Source organism: Borostomias antarcticus (assembly GCF_949987555.1).
Source record: "Borostomias antarcticus genome assembly, chromosome: 19".
Lineage (NCBI taxonomy): Eukaryota > Metazoa > Chordata > Actinopteri > Stomiiformes > Stomiidae > Borostomias > Borostomias antarcticus.
In genome coordinates, this window is record NC_140252.1 from 22006605 (window position 1) to 22033367 (window position 26763).

General features: G+C 44.0%; 1 protein-coding gene across 1 annotated transcript; it reads left to right on the forward strand.

The window, feature by feature from the left end:
- The first annotated feature begins 2033 nt into the window (after positions 1-2033).
- aox6 (aldehyde oxidase 6) lies at positions 2034-25453 on the forward strand. Its single transcript, XM_084453312.1, has 35 exons — positions 2034-2308; positions 2524-2578; positions 4528-4624; positions 4955-5063; positions 6608-6734; positions 6830-6891; positions 7120-7173; positions 7414-7494; positions 7701-7845; positions 7986-8078; positions 8413-8564; positions 8692-8785; positions 8875-8984; positions 9079-9263; positions 11296-11458; positions 11599-11688; positions 11797-11966; positions 14591-14717; positions 15663-15785; positions 16073-16169; positions 16291-16415; positions 16558-16691; positions 16791-16878; positions 17885-17971; positions 18084-18275; positions 18366-18593; positions 18727-18822; positions 19157-19285; positions 19533-19607; positions 19728-19780; positions 19902-20016; positions 20201-20266; positions 20363-20551; positions 20683-20850; positions 23236-25453. Exons 1-35 carry the CDS (start codon positions 2255-2257, stop codon positions 23284-23286), a joined length of 3984 nt encoding a protein of 1327 aa, XP_084309438.1. The 5' UTR covers positions 2034-2254; the 3' UTR covers positions 23287-25453.
- Positions 25454-26763: the final 1310 nt, after the last annotated feature.

Consider the following 26763-nt stretch of genomic DNA (forward strand, 5'->3'; position numbering starts at 1 on the left):
ATGGGTCGACTAGACTAGAGACTATAGAGTATGGGTAATGGGTATGGGTCGACTAGACTAGATACTATAGAGTGTGGGTAAGGGGTATGGGTCGACTAGACTAAAGACTATAGAGTATGGTTGAAATCTCTTAACTCCTACTGTAATTTCAGCAAAAACAGCCAAAGAGCAGAAAGGGGCCTGGCTAGAGGCAATACCTGGCTATATACTTGAACGTTATTTAATTACACTGCCTACATCATGGACACAGACATAGTCATCCATGATCGGATGGGATAAGTAGATGAGGATGATACTGATAGACAACAGATAGTATAGTAAATAGTATAATATTAGTATAGTAAATTGCTAGTTTGGGAAGCTTTAAATGTCCAGCTGAGTACCCAGGGCTGGAATGTACTGTAAAGACAAGCTATTACAAGAATTTTAATGTACCTGTATCCATACTTGTTACGCATGGCAAATACACATTCTATTCTATCTAACTACTGTCTACTAAACTAAACTAAAAATGTAGGGGATGAATGGACCACGGATGCAAATTATGCATTTACAGTTATATAATGATCTTAGTACATATTGAGATTGGTGATGATGTAGGCCTATATCCAAAATGTTCTATTGGTGGAACATAGTTGTGTTCCATCATCCAAGTAATAAACCGTAGTTCTCCATAATAAACTGCTAGTGCCACCCTGTAGTAACTAGGTTGTAGTGCCACCCTGTAGTAACTAGGTTGTAGTGCCACCCTGTAGTAACTAGGTTGTAGTGCCACCGTGTGGTAACTAGGATGTAGTGTCACCGTGTGGTAACTAGGTTGTAGTGCCACCCTGTAGTAACTAGGTTGTAGTGCCACCCTGTAGTAACTAGGTTGTAGTGCCACCCTGTAGTAACTAGGTTGTAGTGCCACCCTGTAGTAACTAGGTTGTAGTGCCACCAGGTGGTAACTAGGATGTAGTGTCACCATGTGGTAACTAGGTTGTAGTCCTACGGTTGATGCTAGAATGGGTCGTCCTGAGGGAGGCGGGGGGACTCAGTTACATATCAACCATTCACAGCACTAGGCAGCTACTGGGTCAGACCTGGACATATATCGGGAGGGTTAACCCTAACCCTGACTATTTTGGTTATTGAAGTGGTGTTTTTACAGCGAACTTTTAACATTGAAGGCAACGGGCATTTCCGCATCCGCACCCCTCATTACGTCAGACTGACCAATATGGCAGCTGAGGTAATTAAGGCGAATAGCCTACTGCTGAGCTACACAGCAAATGCGACTATATCGTCATTATCAAATAGAGAGCAAATCCCTGATAACACAGCTTGCAAAATATAACATGTTGGCGCAGTATAATGTAATCCTATAATGTTATTGAGCGATTTATAGATGGATTGATTTTTATGGATGAATTCTATGGCCCATCCATAAATACTCAGGCCCAGACGAATCTTTGTTTCTGGCTACGCCACTGCACTGGGCATTTTGAAGAGGGACCCTAACCCTAAATTACAATAATAAGCAGAGAAAAAACTGACATAACCAGGTTAATCAAAATATAGCACCCTGACTCCCGGGCTAGACTGCGGTAAGGCCATCTATATTTCAAATCAGATTGAGCTTCTTCTTAACGTTTTACGGTAGGCTACAGCGTGTAGGCGCTGTCAGGAACTTCATGGTGCATTTCTAACTCTACACTCGGATGGCCACGAAGAAGGTTGTTTAAATTGAAACAGGAACGTTGGTTGTTGAATTCATTCGAATTAAAGAGAAAGCTATAAAGTAGGGTAAGCATCTTGGTCAGATTTGGATTGTGTCAGTGGTAGTCTATGTCCACACGCGAAAATGACCATTTGCGTTCCGGTGCACAATTGACCAAATCTTGGATGAAAGTTCATTCGGCTCATCGGTGATTGTAGGCTAGATTAATTATTGACTTGTTTGCAGTGTTGCCAACTCCTGTAAGGGAAGTAGCCGTTGGCTCTGCCAAAAGTAGCTAGAAAAAATGACCAGAAAAACTCGCTAGATTTGTCGCTGGTCGCTTTTGACTAATTAAGTCGCCAAGGGGGGTGGGAAGTCGCCAGATATAGCGACAAAGTCGCCAAGTTGGCAACACTGTTTAGCGCTGAAATGGCTGAGAATCTGACAAGGACATGTTGCACTACGCAGTTCGGATTCATTTAGGTCTTGCCACGGTACGGAGAGCAGGCTTTTGAAAGACGTGCTACACACATACCTCGCCTACTTTAAAGGAGAATGGCCGAGGGACATCAACCCGAATGCTTGTGCTTCTACGTGAACGGGAACAGGGTAGGAACGTTTCCATTCTCACACTGAACGACAATTGTTTTTAATGACAAGACTTTCACACCCGAAGTCCCTGTAGTTGTTGTTGTTGACTTCCCCTACTGTCATTCCATCCATTAAAGATTCGACTCGTGGATTAGAATCATAAAAATATGAAAAAAGTAGATTTTTCAGCAAAATAGGCTATCGCATGTTTACTCATTAATGCATGCAAACAGGTTACTGACAATGTGGACCCAGAGACGATGCTGCTCTCTTACCTCCGGGATAGCTGTATCCTTCACATTGGAGTAGCCTATACTGTATGTGGAATTAGAGAAGAGAAGAACATTTTATTTGCAACGTGTAACAAGTAGGCTACAGGTACATTTAAATTCACTTTTCCTTACAGTATCTTAATGCTAATCAGTTTCTCATTCCAGTCCTAGGTAGGCCCTACCCAACTAGACATGGAAAGGTTCCTAAACTGGCAATTGTCTAGCGGTCTATCAGTATCATCCGCTCAGTATCATCCGCGTCTACTTATTCCATTCGCTCATGGATGACTATGTCTGTGTCCATGATGTGGGGTGGGGGGCAACGGGGGTTGGGGGGTGTCAGCAAGGGCAAAGTAGGCTACTACTAGCCAAAGTAGGCTACTACTAGACATAAATAGATAGCAAACTACCTAGCTGCATATCCTATGTTGCTGTGAGTGATATTAGCCTACATTACAGTCATTTAGCAGACGCTTTCATCCAAAGTGACTTTAATGTAGGTCAGTACTACAAAACTAGGCTACTACTATTACAACTACTACTACACACCCTAAAGAAAGTCAGCAATCATATCACTGCTTGGTGTCACACACTCACACACACATGTACTACACACGCACATGCACACACGCATGCACGCACAGACACACACATTATAGAAAAATAGCTGATGGTAACAATCACGTAGATAGGCTGTTCATTTGTGATAACTGTACCTGCTATGCTTTCCTGTCACAGTAGAGGGTGGGGGGCCTGTAGGTTGTCACGGTGATGTTGTGAAGATGCGCATTATTCTACAGCAATCCAGTAGAGTGAATGGTAAAGTTAGACGCCTACGAATTTGAACTGGCTCACTTTCTCCACTTCATCTCCATTGATGATGGTGGTGATGGTGGTGGGGGGGGGGGGGCTTTTTCCTCCTTTCCTGAAGTCAACAATCATCTCCTTTGTCTTTCTAGTGTTCAGGGTCCGGTTGTTGTTTTGACACCATGTTACCTTATTAACTTGCTAGTGGAAGGGGCTACGTTAATGCCCACTCTGACGCAACAACGTCACAAAAAGTAATGTATAAAACCAGACTACGTTTGGTGATAACAATTTAGCTTACTTTGTAGCTCAAAATGTTCTCTAATGGTAAATGGACTGCACTTATATAGCGTTTTTCCACCTTAGCGGCACTCAAAGCGCTTTACAATGGCCTCTCATTCACCCATTCACACACACACTCACACAACAATGGTGGTAGCTGCCATGCAAGGTGCTAACCTGCTCGTTGGGAGCAATTTGGGGTGAGGTGTCTTGCTCAAGGACACTTCGACATGTAGACAGTCGGAGCTGGGATTCGAACCACTGATCCTTCGATCATTGAACGACCCACTCTACCAACTGAGCTACAGCCGCCCCATTTAAACGAAACAATTCCAGTTTTGAAATGTAACGGCGTGTCGGTTTTAAACTGGGTTGCTAATTTTGATGATAGCGCTGCAATTTGGAATCCTGGAGGGGGGAGGTGTTAACTCCCATTCCACCAACTCCTATGTACAGTAATGTTGGTAAAGTAATATGGAATTCTCATACAATGACATGGCATCGCTAAGCAATATTTTCAGGGCGACGCTTCACAGAATTCCTAGTGATGACTTGAGGTTGTTTTTATATAATAAATATGTGCATAACAAGCTGAAAATATGAAGGCAGACTCTATGATATGTTATTGTAGGAGAATCAGTTACTTTTCCATTGCAGTTTCAAATGTCGCTAGCACAAGCCCTGAAATCAGTCTTGTCGCAGCGTTTGGGCATTAAGACCGCCCCTTCCGAGTGCGGGCATTGAAAGCACCCTATACGCTAGTGTAGGCTACAGTGTTGCTGGTTCTGGGAAATTCTGAGAACAGATAAATTGTCTTGAAATTCTGATTGTGGAACTGAAGTGTACTATAGAGTTTCCTTTAACCACCTGATCCAGTAAGGCTGACCGGGACCAAGTATGGCTGTGGCGGAGGAGGGTGCGGAGCCTGCACCGTCATGGTCTCCCGCTACCAGCACAACACCAAAACCATTGTGTATCCTTTCCCTAAACATGTTTAAAAAATACACTAGTTCTTTGCTTAATGTCAACAAAGTATCCATCTATCCATCCACCCACCCATCCATCCACCCACCCACCCATCCATCCGTCCGTCCGTCCGTCCGTCCGTCCGTCCGTCCGTCCGTCCGTCCGTCCGTCCGTCCGTCCACCCACCCACCCACCCACTCATCCCTCCCTCCCTCCCTCCCTCCCTCCCTCCCTCCCTCCTCCTAGCCTGGATGTCCACCAAAGCATTGAAGGCCGATTTGTAATGATGTAATTCTGATATAACTGATCCCTGGGTCAATTTCCCTTCACCTGCTAGCCACTATTCTGCCAACGCCTGCCTGCTGCCCGTCTGCCAGCTGCATGGTGCAGCCGTGACCACCGTGGAGGCCCTCGGTAGCACCAAGACCAGGATTCACCCGGTGCAGGTACAAACACGCTCTGCTGTCCAGGGGCCAATACTGATATTTTCACAAATTGGTACCACCCAGGGTGACTGGGTATTTTTGTCTTTCTGCATGTCTCTAGAAAAACTGATGGTAAAAGTGGGTGGGTAATATTATTGGACCTAAAAACCATCAGCGCTGCAGGCTATGAGCAGCTGGGTTTGAAACCGCTGGGGTCAGCTGAACGGGTGCTCCTCAGCTCTGCTCTCTGAGCTACCTAGTCTCAACACCAGACCCATGAGAGTTCTTTCGCTGATACACTACGTAAGATACGCTAACTACGCTACGTAAGATACGCTAACTACGCTACTGCATGCTGCAGATCTCTATATGGTTCTAGGACACCTCAGGCAAAAATCTGGTGCTCAGTGTCATTCAGTAGTATAACTGTCCCGGTGAAATTCTAATGTCATAGTGTTATTAAAAAGGAGAAATTCATCCTAAAAATAGAAATGAACACCCATGGCATAATTGTGTGCTTGCAACAATACAGTATATTGAAAACATACAATATATAAAAATATAGAAAAACATGACTAACTTTTGTCCTTAATTTGGCACTTCAATCCAATCCAGCCCAACTATAATTATAGAGCACATTTAAAACAAGAGTTGGTCAAAGTGAAAAAGTGCAAGTTCAACAATGTCATTCAGTGTAACAAAGGTAAAAATGGTGCTTGGACAGCACAGAACTCCACACATGAATGCATTTTGTGTCTCAAGCAGGATATGCTTGGTATTGCTGCATTTGTTAGGTTGATAGCTTTATGTCAGTCCAAACCCCCTGTCTCTGTGACCTTCCCATGTCATGATATGGGCATTTCAATTTCCTCCTTTGACAATGAATTGAAAGTCCAAAAAATGAATGGAAGTTAATGGCCATGTTTGGGCGGTCCATGGACCTGCCCCATGATTTGGATCTGCTCCAAAATTAATTGTGTTCTAAGATGGACCATGCTACACCCGTCCAACGAGTTTCATGAAAATCGGTCTGGTAGTTTTTGTATAGTCCTGCTTATGGACGGACGGACGTACAAACACATGCAACCGAAAGCATTACCCCTGCAACGCTGTCGCTGAGGCGGAGGTAGTAAAAGACGCATTCACTGACAGTGTGTGAGGGAGTGAAAACCTGTAGCAAACAGTTTGGACACAAAGATACTGTACGTTGTTGGTGAAATTGTAAACTTAAACTTAAAATTGTGTTCTGGCAACTTAGTGTTTTTGGCGGACATGTTGTTAGGGTTATATTGATGGATGACCATATAGATGCTCGCGCGTAGATCTAAAAAGCTGGTTGAAGAGAGACATGGGGAGGATGAGATGGGGCGGTAGACATGAGGAGACATTTTAAATCAGAATTTTAAATAAGGAGAGAGACTTCTTAAATTAGAACAGGTCTTACTTTAAGGTATTCTTCACAGTATACAAAGAGCCAAACCCAGCGATTAGTGTTGTTCATGCATGTATACTGTCGGTGCACATGTACTGTAATACGAAGGTATTGATTAGCTGTGTATTTGCAGGAGCGCATAGCCAAGGCCCACGGCTCTCAGTGTGGATTCTGTTCCCCAGGCATGGTGATGTCCATGTATGCTCTACTGAGGAACAAGGCCCAGCCAACCATGGAGGACATCACGGAGGCTCTGGGAGGTACCACACACACGCGCACGCACACACACACACGCACACACGCAAGTCCAGTTTGGGTTTATATTTTCTCTGATTTATGTGATATTGTTTTTCAGGAAATCTTTGTCGATGCACCGGTTATCGGCCCATTGTCGAAGGCTGCAAAACATTCTGTCAGGTATAAACCAGTTGAGATTGTCATTAATTTAGGAGAATCAGCAAAGAGCCAGATACTTGCCATGAGACTGAATCACATGTTGTTAATGTCAAAATAGGTTGTTCTATATATATATAAATAGTTTGTTATACTATATAAATAGATTGTTCTATATATTATATTACTGTATATAAATAGGTTCTATATTTTGCATTTGTGTGCAATGCACAGTAAATACCTATCCCACAGGAATCAAACTGTTGTCAAGCCAACAGCAATGGGCTTCCTGAGAGCTCAGAACATGTGAGTTAACTCACCTACGGAACACATCTTTATTCACCTATTGAACTATGAACATTGTTTACAGTAGCCCTACACCAGATTTTACCAGGAATATCTTCTCAAATCAGAAATTACATTTAGAATGTAGAGTTCACACTATCACCCTGCAGTCCTTAACTTGTAAAGCATTCCATCCCATTTAACCACACCTTCTTTGAGGCACTTCTTATCATGCATTCCCTGACTGCATTGCATCTCCAGGATCTTCCCCAGCTGTTTGACAAGGAAGACCTCCTTCCCCTGGACCCCACCCAAGAGCTGATCTTTCCACCAGAGTTGATAGTAGGTGTAGCATACAGTAGCTAACTGCGTAGCCAAATATCAGATGGGAAATTATTGAGTATAAATCAGTTAGGGTTAGGATTAACGCTGTCTAACCCAGAATAAAAACGATAACACAAGAGAATCAAAGAGGTTTGCAGAGGTGGCGCTTTTGAGAGCTACTCTTTATATTCATGACAGTCAATGGTCTTTTCCGCTTCACCCAGATGATGGCAGACTCTGCTACCCAGAGGACTCAGACATTTCTTGGGGAGAGGATCACCTGGGTGTCCCCCGTGTCCTTGGAGGAGCTGGTCCAGCTGAAGGCCAGCCACCCTCAGGCTCCCCTAGTCATGGGCAACACCAACATAGGTGTCCACACTCTTCCCCCCACCTGATCTGGCCATCCATCTCCTCCTCCCATCCACCGTTCCCACAGTTTTCATCAATTGTAAATCACTGCTAAGAGCAACTGCCTTCTTAGTTTGTAACCTCCATACGTGGTTTCCCAGGTCCAGACATCAAGTTCAAAGGTGTCCTGCACCCCATAATACTCTCCCCAACCAGAGTCAAGGAGCTGTTTGAGGTCACCCAGACTCCACAGGGTAAGAGCTCTCTGCCTCATTAGGTTTGTTCTATGCTATTCTAAATAAACAGTAACCTAACTGTAACAGTGCTATTATAAGTACAACTACAGCACTAACTCAGTTCTAGTTTTAGTTTGTCTATTTATACTTCAACCACTGTCTGTGTGTAGGGTTAGGTTAGGGCTAGGTTAACCCTGTAGCCATTTAGTCCCAAACAATTTCAACTAGAATGCAATACAATCTTTCATCGGAGAGGGACAAATGCAGGGGATCCATGTATTGTAAGTTGACATTGACTTTGTAATTGTAGTGTGTGTGCGCATGCATGTGTGTGTGTGTGCATGTTCTGCAGGGGTGTGGGTCGGGGCAGGCAACACTCTCTCAGCTGTGAGGGCCCTGTTGAGCAGGCTGGTGGGAGAACTGCCCCTGTGGCAAACAGAGGTGTTCAGGGCCCTGCTCCAGCAGCTGGCCGACCTTGGGGGCCTGCAGATCCGCAACGTGGCTGTGAGTGCATCTGGGCCCGTCATTCACTAACACGTGCACAGATTTAGTGCTCCAATCCCCACACAGCACCATGGACAGACATGGTCAAATGTGTTTTTCTGTTACTTAGTGTGTGTTTGTGGTTTAGTCCCTAGGGGGTAACATTGTGAGCGCATATCCCAATTCAGATTTGAACCCTGTCTTAGCTGCCGGAAACTGCAAACTTCAGGTGCTTTTGAAGGGTAAGTCATCAATAGTTGTCTGAAGAGAAGATCCATTATCTATCCCAGTGTTCATTTTTAAGACTTTTCTTTCCTTGTTGGTTTACCAGAGGGAAGAGAGGAGATCCTGCTGAATAAAGATTTCTTTTTGGGGTTTGGAAAAACAGCCCTAAAACCCAATGCAATCGTCCTGTCTGTTTTCATTCCCATATCCAGAAAGGTAAAAAGTTATCATGAGATATAATCAGATTGTTACACATGATTTAGTATGATGTCAGAGCCACATAGATGTAATATGCTTCCTGTGCCTGCAGGGGGAGTTTGTGCGAGCCTTCCGCCAGGCCCCGAGGAAGGAGAACGCTCTGGCCACCGTGACCACAGGGATGAGGGTCCTGTTCTCCCAGGGTTCCAGCCTGGTACAAGAGCTCAGCATATACTACGGAGGCCTGGGCCCGTGCACCATGAGCGCCCACAGGACCTGCACAGCGCTCATCGGAAGGTACAGAGAGAGACACATTTTTCAACAAGCTACTGTGAGAGCCTTGAATTTGCTCGTAGAGAGGAGCAAATTCCTCCCTCCTCAGCAACAGTAACTAGAGGGGGGCAGAACTTGCCGCCTGAATAGGAAAGGTCTATTGCTCACTAAAAGCACCTTTGTTAGAAAGTCTCAACTAGTTAGCTAATTTAATTGTCTGCCACTTCCAGAATTAAAGTCAACAATTAGGCTAGCGCATTTGAAATCGAGCACGTGAATATGCTGGCTCTTGAAGTTGAGTCATATGCATATTCTTATTGATGCACAGATTTCTGATGAGTCTTTCACAAACCAAATTATTACATTTACACAAATGTTAATGTGAGCACACTTTAGTGCCAATGTGCACCCCTGATCACTGAATAGCATAATTATGTAAAATTACTATAATATGGATGTCAGATGGTATGTCTTGAAGCCAAATTTATTCAAAGATTGGTCCACAAAAAACACATTGAATCATGTAAAAACACTGATAAATTGAAAGAAATAATACCATACAAAAATGGCCTAAAGGAACATTTGTGAGAGTCGTATTGTTAGGCCTGGTGTAGGCTATAGGGAACAGCTGTGGTATTGTTAGGCCTGGTGTAGGCTATAGGGAACAGCTGTGGTATTGTTAGGCCTGGTGTAGGCTATAGGGAACAGCTGTGGTATTGTTAGGCCTGGTGTAGGCTATAGGGAACAGCTGTGGTATTGTTAGGCCTGGTGTAGGCTATAGGGAACAGCTGTGGTATTGTTAGGCCTGGTGTAGGCTATAGGGAACAGCTGTGGTATTGTTTGGCCTGGTGTAGGCTATAGGGAATAGCTGTGGTATTGTTAGGCCTGGTGTAGGCTATAGGGAACAGCTGTGGTATTGTTAGGCCTGGTGTAGGCTATAGGGAACAGCTGTGGTATTGTTAGGCCTGGTGTAGGCTATAGGGAATAGCTGTGGTATTGTTAGGCCTGGTGTAGGCTATAGGGAATAGCTGTGGTATTGTTTGGCCTGGTGTAGGCTATAGGGAATAGCTATTGATTGCTACTGCATGTGAAAAGAAATGCATTGATGAGGCAAAAACGACACTAGTTAACTAATTTAATAATTACAATAATACACGTGATTTCTTTGAATGTTACAGGTTAGTTGAAATAAACGGTAGGACAGCACAGCAGACTCATGATCACAGGCGCGTAGGGTTAGAGGGTCGGACTCTCACGTCAAGGTGTTTGAAAATGTGATTTCTCATTGATCCAGTCGAATGGTTATATGCTAGTTTCATTGGACACAACCTACATTAAACTTTCCCATCGTCTTTCAAATCCAGGTAGCCTACACCCAAACTCCTGCTTTTACGACCCGACAGCTGCACGGTTATTATTATGATTATTATTAATAATCATAATAATAATATACAATATACTATTAATTATATCATTGTTATTAATTATATGATTATTATTAGGATTATTAATAATAGTAGTAGTAGAAGTAGTAGTAGTAGTAGTAATAATAATAATAAAATAAAACTTTATTTGTAGAGCACCTTTCATACAATTAAATGCAGCTCAATAATAATAATAATAATAATAATAATAATAATAATAACGCTGTTGTAGATGAGGTAGCTGTCATAGACCAGGAATGCTCTCTCTCCTCTTTCTTTCACTCACACACAGACACACAAATAAATAGGCAGACAGGTGGGTGTGTCTACAGTATACTCATAAACAACTCACAGTAGCCTACTCTGGTACTTTTTATTAGTGTGACTGCGGTGAGTAGGCTACTGTAAGTGAGGTGACTTTAATTATTTAAATAGTTTTAAATAGTTTTATTCAAATACTTTAAATATATATTTTTTTAAATCTAGTTATTTAAGTCGTTTAACTGACTAATAGAAGCTGTGCCGTGTAGTCATCATGTAAACTATCCGTGCACATCCCTTCCTCATCCCTCCTCTCGCCTCTCTCCTGTCTCCTCACTCCTCCTCCCTTGTCTCTCCCCTCCTGTCCCCAGGCCATGGGTTGAGGAGACTCTGGGGGAGGCGTATAACATCCTCCTGGAGGAGATCACCCTCCCTCCCTCTGCCCCCGGGGGTAAAGTGGAGTTCCGCATGTCCCTGGCTCTCAGCCTCCTCTTCAAGTTCTACCTGCAGATGCATCAGGAACTCAATGAGATGGTAGGGAACACGGGGGATACTGTACATCCATAATGATACATTTGGATATGATGGCACTAGCTAGCCACACAGTACATGAAATATAGTGCTTTGATGCTTTACTTGGATGAGAATTAGTTTTGGCCACGGCCCCTCTACAGGGTGTGATCACGGAGGACCTTCCCACAGAGATGAGCAGTGGTATCCAGCCCCTCCCCAAACAACTGCACCCCAGCCTGCAGGAGTTCCAGGTCAGAAAGTCATTATCACCAAACATGATGTCAAATGTTTACCTAACTTGGTCTCGGCCCAAACTGAACGTTGACTGTGTGAATAATGTGTGTGTGTGTGTGTTTCAGATGGCGGTGGACAGCCGGCACAGTCATGACTCAGTGGGACGTCCCATCATGCATCGCTCCGCCATCAGCCAGGCCACTGGGGAAGCGGTGTACTGTGATGACATGCCCAAGATGGATGGAGAGCTCTTCCTTGCGCTGGTCACCAGCACCAGACCACACGCTAAGATCATGTAAGACCATGGGTTGAGTAATTGCATAGTTCCATCATAAAATACCTATCAATGCTGGTTATGATCATTCCAGATATACTGTGTTCTGTGCACAAGGTGTCTTTATTGTTTTCTTACAGTATATAAGAGAGTTCAAGGAGAATATTGGGATCTCCCTGGTGATCGCTAATCTATCCTGTCGCTTCAGAATCTCATTGTGGGTTAAAAATTAAAAAAAACACGACCCGAGGGTTCTAATTCAGTATTCAATGGGAACTCCCTCCTTGCTGGGGTCCCAGCATCAGCCATTAAACCCCTGGAACTTGTCCAGAAAGCTTCTGCTCACCTGGTGTTCAACCACCCCAAGTTCTCCCACACAACATCCCTTCTCCATTTACTACACTGGCTCCCTGTAGCAGCTCACAATCCAGTTTAAAACTATGGTACTAGCCTACAGGGCAATGAAAGGAACAGCTCCTGCTACCTCCAGGCCATGATCAAACCCTACATCCCCTCCCAACCGCTACGCTCTGCTACCTTGGGCGACTGATTGCCCCGTCACTCCGAGGCCCCTGTGGTCGATCAACATGGTCACAGCTCTTCTCTGTCCTGGCCCCGCAGTGGTGGAACGAACTGCCCACTGATGTCAGGACAGAGTCGCTGCCCATCTTTCGCCGCAGGCTCAAAACTCATCTCTTCAAGAAGTACTACTAGTACGGAAGGAAACAGACATATAGAACTCCACTAAGGGTAATGAGCAACAAGAATAGTCAAATAATAAGGAAAATACAAAATTAGATATGGAGCACATCTCAGTAATTCAGTTTGCGGTAGAAATATGTCTTGATCTCTCTCTTGAATGTAGTCAGATCAGGGGCAGTTCTAATGTCCAGTGGTTCCACAGCCGGTGGTGCTGCTACTGCAAAGGCTCGGTCACCTCCTGAGACCAGGTTAGACCAGGGGACGTGTAGCAGTCTCTGAGACCAGGTTAGACCGGGGGACATGTAGCAGTCTCTGAGACCAGGTTAGACCGGGGGACGTGTAGCAGTCTCTGAGACCAGGTTAGACCAGGGGACGTGTAGCAGTCTCTGAGACCAGGTTAGACCAGGGGACGTGTAGCAGTCTCTGAGACCAGGTTAGACCAGGGGACGAATGGCAGTCTCTGAGACCAGGTTAGACCGGTGGACATGTAGCAGTCTCTGAGACCAGGTTAGACCAGGGGGACATGTAGCAGTCTCTGAGACCAGGTTAGACCAGGAGACATGTAGCAGTCTCTGAGACCAGGTTAGACCAGGGGATGTGTAGCAGTCTCTGAGACCAGGTTAGACCAGGGGACATGTAGCAGTCTCTGAGACCAGGTTAGACCAGGGGACATGTAGCAGTCTCTGAGACCAGGTTAGACCAGGGGACATGTAGCAGTCTCTGAGACCAGGTTAGACCAGGGGACGTGTAGCAGTCTCTGAGACCAGGTTAGACCGGTGGACATGTAGCAGTCTCTGAGACCAGGTTAGACCAGGGGACGAATGGCAGTCTCTGAGACCAGGTTAGACCAGGGGACGAATGGCAGTCTCTGAGACCAGGTTAGACCAGGGGACATGTAGCAGTCTCTGAGACCAGGTTAGACCAGGGGATGTGTAGCAGTCTCTGAGACCAGGTTAGACCAGGGGACGTGTAGCAGTCTCTGAGACCAGGTTAGACCGGGGGATGTGTAGCAGTCTCTGAGACCAGGTTAGACCAGGGGATGTGTAGCAGTCTCTGAGACCAGGTTAGACCAGGGGACGTGTAGCAGTCTCTGGTCACCTGATCTAAGGGTTCTTAATGTTTGTGTTGATGTATACTCCAGGAGTTCTGAGATGTAATCGGGGGAAAGTGCTCCATTTAGTGCTTTATAGGTAACATGAGGGTTTTGAACTGTGCTCGCTTCCACACTGGGAGCCAGTGGAGGGAGGCCAGGAGAGGAGAGATGTGATCCCTCATCCTAGTGCCTGTCAACAGTCTGGCTGCAGAGTTCATGATCAGCTGGAGACAGTTGGTGAGTTCATCTGAGAGTCCAATGTATAGGGAGTTGCAATAGTCCAGTCTGGAGAAGATGAGTGTGATGATAACCCGCTGTAGGTCCCGGATGGAGAGGAATGGTTTAATGCTGGCGATGAGGCGGAGTTGGTAGAAGCACGACCCAGGAGATAACACCCAGGTTCCTGACCTTAGGCCAGACCAGGGTGGCTAGGGCGCCCAGGCGGCCTGTTGTCTGGTAAACGGCAGTGGTGGGGCCGAACAGAATGAGCTATATATATAATGTTGTTATAATGTATAATATATACATTATAACACATATATTGTATAATATAATGTTGATTAGCATTTAATTTGCAAGTCCTCCCATTTAAACAAGTAGTTTTATTTAATTTTTGTAAAGATATTGGGCATTTCTGCTTTATTATATAGGACAATGTAGACTGGCATATTATATAGGACAATGTAGACTGGCAAGAAAGGTGGGAGAGAGAGAGGGGAGGACATGCAGCACAGAGCCCGGGACGCTGCGAGGACTAGCCTTCATGTGATACGCGCCTTTACCCATGAGCTACTGGGGCGCCCCAAACAAGTGCTTTTATAGATGACAATTTTGAGGGACCTCCTTTCAGAGACTTGGATGTCAGTGAGGCCGTCAAACTCCCTGGAGTGGTGGACGTCATAACATGGAAGGACGTCCCGGGTAAGAAGGTGCGCCCATTCTCTGGCTACGAAGAGGAACTGCTGGCTGAGAAGGAGGTACTTAGGATTTACTAATAAACTTTTTTTTTTATTGATAATTTCTTATTCTGTAAAGCACTTTATGCTACATTTGTTTGTATTGAACATATGCTATATATATATATATATATATATATATATATACAATTGACTTTGACTTCAGGATCATGTAGTAAAAACCCTGTATACTGCAGTTAACTATGGTGCATCATATCTTTTTTTCCATGTCTGCGACTTAAGGGTACTGTACAGACTGTAGTGTACCAACATTGTCTGTAGAGTACACCAGTCTGTAGAGTACACTAGTGTTGTCATAGAAAGTGTTATCCTCAGCCTTGTCCTTTGTTTTACAGTTTTACTCCACATCCCTCATCTTTTCACATGCAAAACCCCTGCCTGTGCTAACCTCATTTATAACAGGATGACATCTCCAGGAGGTCGACACACCACAGACTTTCTGTCTGCACTAGAGTGACTTCCCATTGTCTTCATTGTCTGTACAGAAACCTATTCAAGATTTACCGCGCTTTCTAATATCACGTGTCTGAACTCTTGCCATTGTTGATGATGTCCTCCATTAATTATGACCTGTAAAGATGGGTTAGCCAATCAGATCTCTAGAAACATAATATCCGTGTTTTGCTTGAATATAAGACCGCACAAGACCAAACTGCTTCACTTCTGCTTAGGTGAAACACTTTCCTGTGTTTTGTCCTGAAGTCCATTTGCAATTGTATGTTTTCCTAATAAATCAGACTGAACCTTTATGAGCGAATCTTGGCAAATCCTTTTTACTTTTGATAGCTATATCAGATTTATTTCCACTACAGTGTCTGTAGAGTAGAGTACACTAAAGTCTGTAGAGTAGAGTACACTACCGTCTGTACACTGCAAAAGACGTCATGTAATGGGTGCTGGTGGCGGGTACAGTGTGCAAGTGTCTTATGTCTGGTGCTCCTGTAGGTGTCGTGTGTGGGGCAGATCGTGTGTGCGGTGGTAGCTGATACCAGGGCGCATGCTAAGCGCGGGGCGGCAGCTGTGAAGATCAGCTATGAGGATCTACCAGACCCCATTTTCACTGCTGAGGTCAGTGTAAAAATGACAGCTTGAGAAAAAGAGATGAGTCCACACACTGGAGCATTTAAATTATGGACTGTTCCCAATAGTTTATTATAACGTTTCGATCATAGCGATCTTCATCAAATGATTAAACTTCCCATGAAATATATCACCCGACTGCTCTGTTTTTCTTGTTCACTTTCAACTCTCTGTCCGTCTCTCCTTTTTCTCTCTTTCTCCTCTTTCTCGCTCTGTATATCCCTCGCACTCTCTCTCTTTATCCCTCTCTTTCTCTGTCTCTCTCTTATTGGTAGGAGGCCATTGAGAAACAGTCCTTTTTCAGACCTCAGAGGGTTATTGAGAGGGGAAATGTGGATGAGGCCTTCAAATCGGTGGATCAGGTTCATGAAGGTGTGGCATGCTTTATAATCTCTTTTTGTCTGTGTAGTCAAATGCAAAGCTCATATTTGAGGTGATGACGAGAGTAAACTGACAGATATGGTCTTATGTTTGGTTTTGAATAACATCCCAGGAGAGATCCGGGTTGGGGGGCAAGAACATTTCTACATGGAAACCCAGAGCATGCTGGTGGTACCGACGGGAGAGGAGAGGGAGCTTAATGTTTATGTCTCGTGTCAACACCCATCGTACACCCAAGTAACCTCAACTCCCCTCAATCTGGATTCTTTGGACTGGCAATAAATCTTAAGAAATACACTGTCACTGTTTGAATGTAAGCTAACCACATTCCTCCTGTATTAAGACAATATGTTTGCTACCTGTATGTGTTTTGCTGTAGGAAGCCATTGCAGAGACTCTGGGCATACCAGCGAACAGGGTGTCCTGTCATGTGAAGAGGATTGGTGGGGCTTTTGGGGGGAAACTTACCAAAACAACAGTGCTGGCTTGCATCTCCTCTGTTGCTGCATGGAAGTAGGTCCATGCAGGCTTATAGACTTAACCTTTAACCTACTTCAGAAACACACCATCTCTTGTCTGCGTGTATTCATATATGGGCGCATCCCTTCCCAGGCTTGGACGATCGGTGCGCTGTGTCCTGGAGAGAGGAGAAGACATGCTTATCACGGGGGCTCGCCACCCAGTATTGGGCCAATACAAGGTGCTGTCCTCACTGTTGCAGTAGACATTAGCTTCTATCAGACCTGGGTCAAAATAATATAAACCATTCCAGTTACTTTTCTGTGCTTTTGTCTGGCACAATGGAACCAAAGGTCTGTTCCACAAATGCAAACCCCACCCACCTGACAGTCCAGGCAGACGCTAGTAAGTCATTGGAAGGATCTCAAATAGTATTTACAGGTCTGGATTATACCTATCATGTAAACTGTACCTTCATATGAAGTTAGACATTATGTGAAGTTGGACATTATGTGAAGATAGACATTTTAGTTGGACTGATTGTGAAAGTGTTCCTGGTTAGTTGGGGTAGGGTTAGGGTTGGACTGATTGTGAAAGTGTTCCAGATTAGTTGGGATAGGGTTAAGGTTAGGGTTGGACTGATTGTGAAGGTGTTCCAGGTTATTTCGGGTAGCGTTAGGGTTAGAGTTGGACTGATTGTGAAAGTTTTCCAGGTTAGTTGGGGTAGGGTTGAGGTTGGACTGATTGTGAAAGTGTTCCAGGTTAGTTGGGGTAAGGTTAAGGTTAGGGTTGGACTGATTGTGAAAGTGTTCCAGGTTAGTTGGGGTAGGGTTAGGGTTGGACTGATTGTGAAAGTGATCCAGGTTAGTTGGGGTAGCGTTAGGGTTGGGCTGATTGTGAAAGTGTTCCAGGTTAGTTGGGGTAGCGTTAGGGTTGGACTGATTGTGAAAGTGTTCCAGGTTAGTTGGGGTAGGGTTAGGGTTGGACTGATTGTGAAAGTGATCCAGGTTAGTTGGGGTAGCGTTAGGGTTGGACTGATTGTGAAAGTGTTCCAGGTTAGTTGGGGTAGGGTTAGGGTTGGACTGATTGTGAAAGTGTTCCAGGTTTGTTGGGGTAGCGTTAGGGTTGGACTGATTGTGAAAGTGTTCCAGGTTAGTTGGGGTAGCGTTAGGGTTGGACTGATTGTGAAAGTGTTCCAGGTGAGTTGGGGTAGTGTTAGGGTTGGACTGATTGTGAAAGTGTTCCAGGTGGGCTTCATGAACAGCGGAAGGATTGTGGCAGCAGAACTACGTTACTATGCCAACGGTGGCAGCACTGTGGATGAGTCGGTTCTGGTGAGTGATTTTTGGAGACCTTTTTTTTACCACCTTGAAGTCTTCAGAGAGCGCGTCGGTCCTTGCAATCAGGCCTGGTCTCCAACTTCCTCCATTGTCCTTTCTCCAACAGGTGGCAGAGAAGATTGTCCTCCACATGGACAATGCCTATGAAATTCCCAACCTGCGAGGTCAGGCCGTGGCGTGCAAAACCAACCTGCCCTCCAACACGGCGTTCAGGGGCTTCGGGGTACCCCAGTGCATGCTGGTCACTGAGAGCATGATCAATGACGTAGCCACAAAGCTAGGCCGTCCAGCCGAAGAGGTCAGGGGAAGGGCCTGATGGCCATGGGTAACCATGTCAATGATCAGTCTTTTTCTCAGCTTAAATGTTTTCTCTCTCTTGCCTGAGCAGGTCCGCGAGATGAACATGTACAAGGGGATGTCCATGACTCACTACAAGTTTAAGTTTGACCCTGAGAACCTGTGGCGATGCTGGGATGAAGTGAAGGAGAAATCCATCTACCACACCCGGCGCCAGACCATCGCTGAGTTCAATCAGCAGAACCGCTGGAAGAAGAGGGGCATCGCCATCATCCCCCTTAAATACGGGATTGCATTCGCGGAGAGCTTCCTCAACCAGGTCAGATTTGCTCGACATGGTCCTATTAATCCATAATCATTTGTATTCATGAGCAGAACATAGTGACTGTGTGCGCGTATGCGTGTGTGTGTGTGTGTGTGTGTGTGTGTGTGTGTGTGTGTGTGTGCAAAAGGGTGCAGCCCTGGTGCATATCTACAAGGACGGCTCGGTTCTGGTCAGTCACGGGGGAACTGAGATGGGCCAGGGGATCCACACTAAAATGCAGCAGGTACCGTACTGCAGTCTCTGGTCTGTTGGAGTGAGATCCTATATGTTTCTATATAATAATCAGAATCATGATTCTGAACCCGTTTATTGCCATGCAGTTTTACAATGTGCCAAGAATTTTCTTTCCGGCGAGGTGCATAACATTTAGACAACATTTGACAGGCTGCAGGAACAAGACAGGACAGTGCAAAGACAGGACAAATATAGGATATAATAATAATAATAATAATAATAATAATATGATGATGATGATGATGATGATCCTAATGATGGTTCAGCCGTGCAGCTGAATGTTAACCTCTGACCCTGCCACATGTGATTTTTTTCCCCACCAGGTGGCGAGTAGAGAGCTCCACATCCCCACCTCGCTCATCCACATCACAGAGACCAACACCAGCTCTGTGCCCAACACCTGTCCCTCTGCTGCCTCCTATGGCACAGATGCCAATGGGATGGCGGTGAAGGTATAGATGGACAGACAGACAAATAGACAAAGACAAAAACGGACAAAAATGCACATGAATAATGAGAAACACCAGCGCTGTAACTGGTGGACACTAGTGTGGCGCCATCTGAACCTAACCCTAACCCTCTGAACCACAGCAGGCCAGGCTACAGCTTAGAGATGTCCATGTTTACCTGTGGCTTCCCTGTGTGTGTGTGTGTGTGTGTGTGTGTGTGTGTGTGTGTGTGTGTGTGTGTATTTCTCAGGACGCTTGCCAGACCCTATACCAGCGCCTGGAGTCCATCATTAAACAGAACCCAGAGGGCACTTGGCAGAGCTGGGTGTGTTGTGATGGCCACATGAGGCCATAAGATCATATTCAAGTCTTATTTAGAGATACCAGTCATATGTAGTTGATCATTCATGTTGTAAAAGTTTTTGTCTTCCGCTTCCGGCTTCAGGTTAAATCGGCCTTCTTCCAGAAGATCAGTCTTTCAGCCACTGGATACCACAGGTATTCCACATTTAAGAGATATATACGGCAAAACAGAGTGGAAGTCTTGCCTGATCTGCATACTGTACTGCACTGTATTTAACTGAACTTTAGCTACCAAAGTCCGGTGTGTATTTTGTAGGGGCCATAATGGGTATATGGACTGGGAGAAGGGAGAGGGCGAGCCATATCTGTATTACACATATGGTGCGTGTTGCTGTGAGGTAGAGGTGGACTGTCTGACCGGGGATTACAGGGTAGGTACTGCTCTCACTCCCACAACCTACAGCCATGACTAGCATTCAGAGCACAGCACACTAACTTAACCTCTGTCATTAGCAGTACTATCATTTCTACAGACATTTCTTTTAGTCTTGTATTAATAAAGTGTTTATTGATGAGCTTGAATTACTCGCTGCTGTTGTTGTTTATCACATTCAGACAGTGAGGACAGACATTGTGATGGACATTGGCCGCAGCATTAATCCATCCGTGGACATTGGTCAGGTGAGGCCTATACCGCAAGAGTATCTCACTAAAAACATAGACATGTAAATAATATATAAACATGATATCAATGAGATGTGTGTTTGTGTGTTTCAGATTGAGGGAGCCTTCATCCAGGGCCTCGGTCTTTACACCCTGGAGGAGCTGAAGTTCTCCCCCTCTGGGATGCTGTACCCCCGTGGCCCTTCACAGTACAAGATCCCTGCCATCTGTGACATTCCTCTCCGGTTCAACACCTATCTGCTGGCTGGGTCTGACAACGACCATGCCATCTACTCCTCAAAGGTGAGGGCCTAAGTGTCTGGCTTCTCTGTCTCTTCTTCTCTCTCTGTCCATCTCTTCCCCTCTCTCCATTAGAGCAATCGTTGAATGTTTGCTGTGTACTGGTCTATGAGGTTCTGCTGTGTTCTCTGCAGGGTATTGGAGAACCCAGCCTATTCCTGGGTAGCGCCGTGTTCTTTGCCATCAAAGAGGCTGTGGCGTTTGCGCGGGCAGATGCTGGCCTGACAGGCCCCTTCACCCTGGACAGTCCTGCTACCCCAGAGAAGACCTGTCTGGCATGCGCCACCCCGTTCACCCAGAGGGTAGGTAGATGCCACCGGACCAGACCTGGGTCGGCATACTCTTTTTCGCTCAGCATTTAAATTACTTAAGCATTTGATTTGGTCTGCCCAGAGTATCTGTTGGGTGGGGTTTTCATTTTATGTATCAACCAATTGGCTCTATTGTTCCAGACAAGAGCAATAAAGCATAGATAAGTAATTTAAATTATTTCAGATAGTGAGACCATCTTAATGCCCACATTACTAATATCCATGTGTACTCACTGTTCATGGTGGTATAGAGTTTGGGAACCTACCGATTGCACATTGCACTGTGGGCCGTGGTCGCCATTGTTTACTCTACGTCTTTTGTTTACAGTTTGCACACAGCAACCACCAGTGCCACTACACTAGTGCCAAGTTTCCTTACCGAGAGAAGCTGAATAAGCAAGCAAAGGAGGCTGCTTTAAATTAATGCGCTTGATTTGTATGACCATAAACAGTGGTGGAGTGATCTCAATGAGCTACTGCCAGTAAAATATATACACTAGGGGTGGGGGAAAAATCAATTCTTAGATGCATCGTGATTCTCTCTTGAACGATGCATCTCTCGATGCGGAAAACTTGTAATCAGAAATTAAAAATAAAAGGCCCACGCTGTAAGCGTAAATTCCTTGCATCTTGATGGTGAAATGTAAAGGAAAGTTGTTGAATCATACGTTACGTAACGAACGTAAAACAAACATGTGCATCGTTATCATTATGTTTGAGTTTTGGTGAAGATGGCTGAGAGTGAGAAAGAAATCCGACTGGCACCCGCTGTAAAAGTGTACAGTATGGAAGCACTTTGGCTTTTATGAAGTTGAAGGGAAAAAAGACCTGGACAAGAGCCACACAGTATGCAAGGTGTGTCGAGCTAAAATGAAATACTTTGGGAACACAACAAACGTGAGACGCCATGTTACACCCCCTGGAGGGCGTGATGTACCAGTGGAGGTGGAGTGGGCACAAAGTGGAGGAGGAGACCAGTATAAGGGATAACAAAAATGTGTATTTATTTAACAAAGCCAAAATAGACCACAGGGAACAGAGGGAACTAAGAGCGGTGTCAAATAAAAAGAAAACATCCAGCCCTAAACCTACCTAGCTTACCTACCTGACCAAACAAAAAGACTTCCCTATACCTTCCCTACCTAATAGCCAGCTGAGTGAAGACCAGCATGACTATAAAAGGACAAGGAGTGATCTCAACGAGCTGCCACCAGTAACATTTCCAGACTAGTTTTCCTACCTGGTTTGTGGTGTGAGCGCTTCCACATAGAAGCAGCTCAAAAATGATGAATCTCTAGAGGCCCATTCTCAGTTTATAAACAGATGGGTGCAGGACCTGCAGATTTTCTGAGTTGACAACCAGAAAGCCTTTAATTGCGCAAAGGTAGGATATCGTCTCACCACACACATTTGAATGACTTTATTTGTGTTCACATTATCAACAAAATCTTGAACACAAACAATAATAGATGTGGAAGCATTGGACACTCACTGACTGCCATACATTACATCACAGTCTAAGGATACAGGAAGCAACGTCTCCTCCATATCTGATGACTTCAAATTATTACAGACAATGAACAGAATTTTTCCAGTGCTTTCGCTTTTGGCTTGGGCATTCCTGCCATCTCTAGGCCCCTCATGACTAGTCTGTGGACATTTCCTAGGCTACCAAATATAAACACCAGCAGTTTACATTTATACCCAAGCTGCGTGATCACATCTTTGAGCGGTTGATATTTTAACACCTTGGTAAGGAAAGCCTCTTCCAGACTATGGTCAAACATACAGCCTACTTCCAAAATGGTGACTCACTGTATCTACTGTCCTCATCGACAACAGCAGCATCTGGTGTATTAGCTGTAACATTTGAAAATACATTGTGTTCACTATTACACAGGTTGAACATGACATAAAACACAGGTTGAACATGACACTAACCCTAACCCTAAGAACGTACTCCATTAGCAATCCGTTTCCCACTCCGATCATGAGAACGGTTACGGCAGTTTATAATACAGAAACCAATCATATGAACAATTATGGCAGTTTATAATACAGCAACCGATCATGAGAAGGGTTATGCCAGTTTATAATACAGCAACCGTTAGCCATTCTATCATGTTTTAATATTACATAAAAAATAAACACCACCGCAACGTCCACCGACTACTACTCGTCGCTACCGTAGTCCAGTATCCCATGATCCCACAGTGCCTTAACTCACTTCTGCATATGACATGTTCCCAGGCTCTATACAATGAATGGTGACTATTTGTACCAGACAATTTGTGCATGCCATGCCAGCAAGGATGAAATAAAGCATGTAGCATTGTTTTTATAAAGTATGGAAAACTAGTATTACTCTTTTTCCAGATTCCCACCAGTAACCCAGGATCCTTCAAACCATGGGCTTTGAATATCTAAAAAAGAGGTTTTTGAGAAATTAAGATGTTTAATGTTATCATTTGTATTGTCGGTGTGTGTATAACTCAGAAACTACTACTACTCTTATCATCTTATACCCCTCAACCAAATTGGTCACCCTAACCCTAACCCTATTAACCCACAATCCAAAAATCGCAATGGACGATGACATCCTATTGTGTTTTTAAAAATGAAAACCTAATCCTACAAAATAGCCTACTAATTTCGCTCATTATGTTATAGGCCTGTTACTTAGTTATTTTATTTCTTTGCTGATAGCAGCCAGCCCAGCTTGCAGTGCCTCAGCGTGGTCCACGTTATCACCTTGGTCGCTGCTGTCATGTTCGGAGATTTCACCCATTCCCATTAGTTCTTCAACTTTGTCTTGCTTTTTGTTGGTTTTCCGACTCCTTTGTTTGTTGTCTATCGAGTTGTATGTTTTTGTGGATTTATTTAGACCAACTTGAGAGAGGTAGTTTATTAGCCTCCTACTCACTCTGCCATCTTTACCGGACCACTTATCTTGATTTTTGACAATCTTAAAAGGGGTACTGTGCTATTTTCAACATTTAGCCATATTTGCAGTATGTCTAACATGAATCTGCCACATGGAGAGCATAATTTCACTGATCCCTGTAGTATTGACCTATCAAGCTTTTTCGAGACGGGAAGCTCATGGTTTAATCTTAGTATGCTGTCCTGTGAAATGTAGACTATTTGCAAACCGAATGTAGAAACAGAACTATTTTGCCGACGTTACATTGAAACAGAACTATTTTGCCGACTGCACTACCGCTGTAAACCTCCGCTCCTTGGAGGACTATTTGTCATATCTACAATGTAAATAGAGTGGAAGTTAACAGTGGAAGTGCAGTTGGCAAAATAGTTCTGTTTCAAATGTAATTGTTGTTTCAACAGGTACAGACCCCTTCCAGGTAGAGGCCTGCAAGCCCGACAGGGCCTGACACCATGGACAGATTAGGCTCAAGATGATTTTTTATGCATAGTTAGGGCTCAGGTCTTGAGCTCTGTGACAGACACGTGATGTACAGTTCCTGTGTGTGAGATGTTAAAATAGGCTAGACAATGTACACAGCTGAGCTGGCTGTGTTAGATAGCTAGTTGGCTAGGTAGCCAACATACTGTATCTTAATGTGGCTGCCATCCTTTTCCTGCACAGTGCATGCAAATGAACAGCAGAGTGGAATTAACTGTAAATAGTTTTGCTTGTGATTGTCTTTGGATTTAATCGGTTGGCGAAGATCAATCAATCAAACCTTTATTTAACCAGAAATGTAAAAACCCATTGAGGCCAAGGTCTCTTTTTAAAGGGTGATCTGGCCAAGAAGGCTTTTCATTTCATTTCAAACCATTATTTATACCCGTAAAGCACTGAGGTTTCCCTAATTTACAGTGTGGACAAGTTCACACAAATACACAAATAACAGAAAAAATACAATATACAAAAAAAATAAAAAATAAAAGCAGTTACAGGTTGAAGTACAAATGTCCAGAGCCATGGATTTAAACTCTGTGACTGAAGGAAGTACCTCAAGCTTTAGAGTCTGTTGTAAAGTATTCCAGATATTAGGAGCATCATGGAAAAAAGCAGCTCTACCAAGTTCAGAATGCACTCGAGGAACCCTAAAAACAAGCCAATTGTTTGATCGAGTCTGGCAGGTACCAAGGCTCCAGTCCAACAGAGACGAGATGTATGGTGGAAGTTTACCAATAATGGCTTTGAAAATAAACAAATACCGATGATAGTTACGCCTTAAAGAGAGAGGAGACCAGCCTACCTTATCATAAAGAACACAGTGGTGGGTGTCATAACTATCCCCCGTAATAAATCTTAGGGTGGAGTGGTAGACAGAGTCTAGGGGTTTCAGGGTTGTCACAGAAGCATGTCTATAAATTGTGTCACTATAGTCTAATACTGATAAGACGACAGCTTGACAGCTCACCTTTTTAATCTCGCTTTCCATTTTTTTATACTCACTTTTAATTTTTTACTTATTTTCTATTCTCTTACTTTCTATTCTATTTTACCATATATGATCTGCTGTTTTATTCTCTTATTCTTATCAACTATTGTAACTGTTAAATCATTCTGTAAAGCACTGTGCTACATTTGTTTGTATGAACAGTGCTATATAAATAAAGTTGACTTTGATCTATGTTCTTGTGGAAATTGATTGACTTGGCCCTCCAGACTTCCCTCTCAATGCAGTTTTAAAAGGAAAATGTATTCGTGTGTGGATGTAGCCTAGATGGCGATACAAAAGTTATGCTATGCCTCATACTTACACTAGGCTATATTTAGTTGACAGAATTCCATAATACATTTCCTTCAAATCTCTGTATGCAAACATTGTATTCATTCTTTAGGTTATGTACAGAGGAAACTTTTGTGTTACATTTTTCATGAAAACAGAAGTACATTTAATATACTGTGTAGTTATTGTGTAGTCGCACAGTCTATTACTGCCAGTAATAGATAACATTTGTAGAGATGGTAATTGTAACAACTTTTCATAAAATCATATAGTGTGAGATACAGTATATTCCCACCAATTTTCAATAATAAGAGAGAAAGAACTATCAGTCCGAACCAGAATGCCTTATTCTGATCCATGTATAGTTGTATACATAAACTATGTATAGTTTTGAAAAGTGTGTTTTGGTGTGGGGTTATAAATCGAGTGATAACACACAAAAAGCTAACACTTACATATTTTCTATGTATACTATCTTCTGTGTATACCTTGCCAAAAATCACTATGATGGCAAGGGTGGCCCAAATTTGGGGTCCTGGCTTATGGACTAAATTGGTATTGGAAATGGGAAAAATTAAGTGGCTGTCACCCCTGGTGGTGGGCTGTGGAACCTCTTGTGTGACGGACGAATAAACGGACAGACAGACAGACTGTTTCAATGCCCCCCCCCCCCCCCCAATTTCATTATGGGGGAAAAACTGTAGAGCACAGTGCCGTGTTTCATCTGTGCTGTTTCTAAAAGTCTGCGATGTTGACATCACGGTATCAATAATACAGTTGAATCTCTCTCCCAGATTCCCTCCATCATTGCTCTTTCAGTCGTAAGCTTCCTTTCCCTTTTCTCCTTTTCAGGCTGTGATAAATTATTTACACAGAGTATAGATCTACAAGCACTCAATAGTGGCTCCTGTGGTCTTTCCATTACTGAGGTGAAAAAGCAGGTTCACCACGGAGCGGTGCACCACATTAAGGTCTGCCGTAATAATCCAGGATAGCCAGATTATGCAGTCAGATGGTGTGTTTGTGTGTTCTAACCGTTCTTCCCTCTGCCAGGAAGCTACACCTTGGCCACAGATGGACCGTCCAAAAGGACAATGATCCCAGAAATAAGTCTGCATCCTCCTGCAAGAAATGGTTGACGAAGTTGAACAATTGAACATTTGTGGTTTGAACTCAAAAAAGCAGTCCAAAACACATCAAG

Bases quoted from the DNA above. Each gene is read 5' to 3' on its own strand.
- aox6 (XM_084453312.1), top strand. From the start codon at position 2,255: ATGGCCGAGGGACATCAACCCGAATGCTTGTGCTTCTACGTGAACGGG. The intron at 5,064-6,607 runs GTACAAACACGC...GTGTATTTGCAG, and splicing joins CCAGGATTCACCCGGTGCAG to GAGCGCATAGCCAAGGCCCA. The intron at 6,892-7,119 runs GTATAAACCAGT...CCTATCCCACAG, and splicing joins GCTGCAAAACATTCTGTCAG to GAATCAAACTGTTGTCAAGC.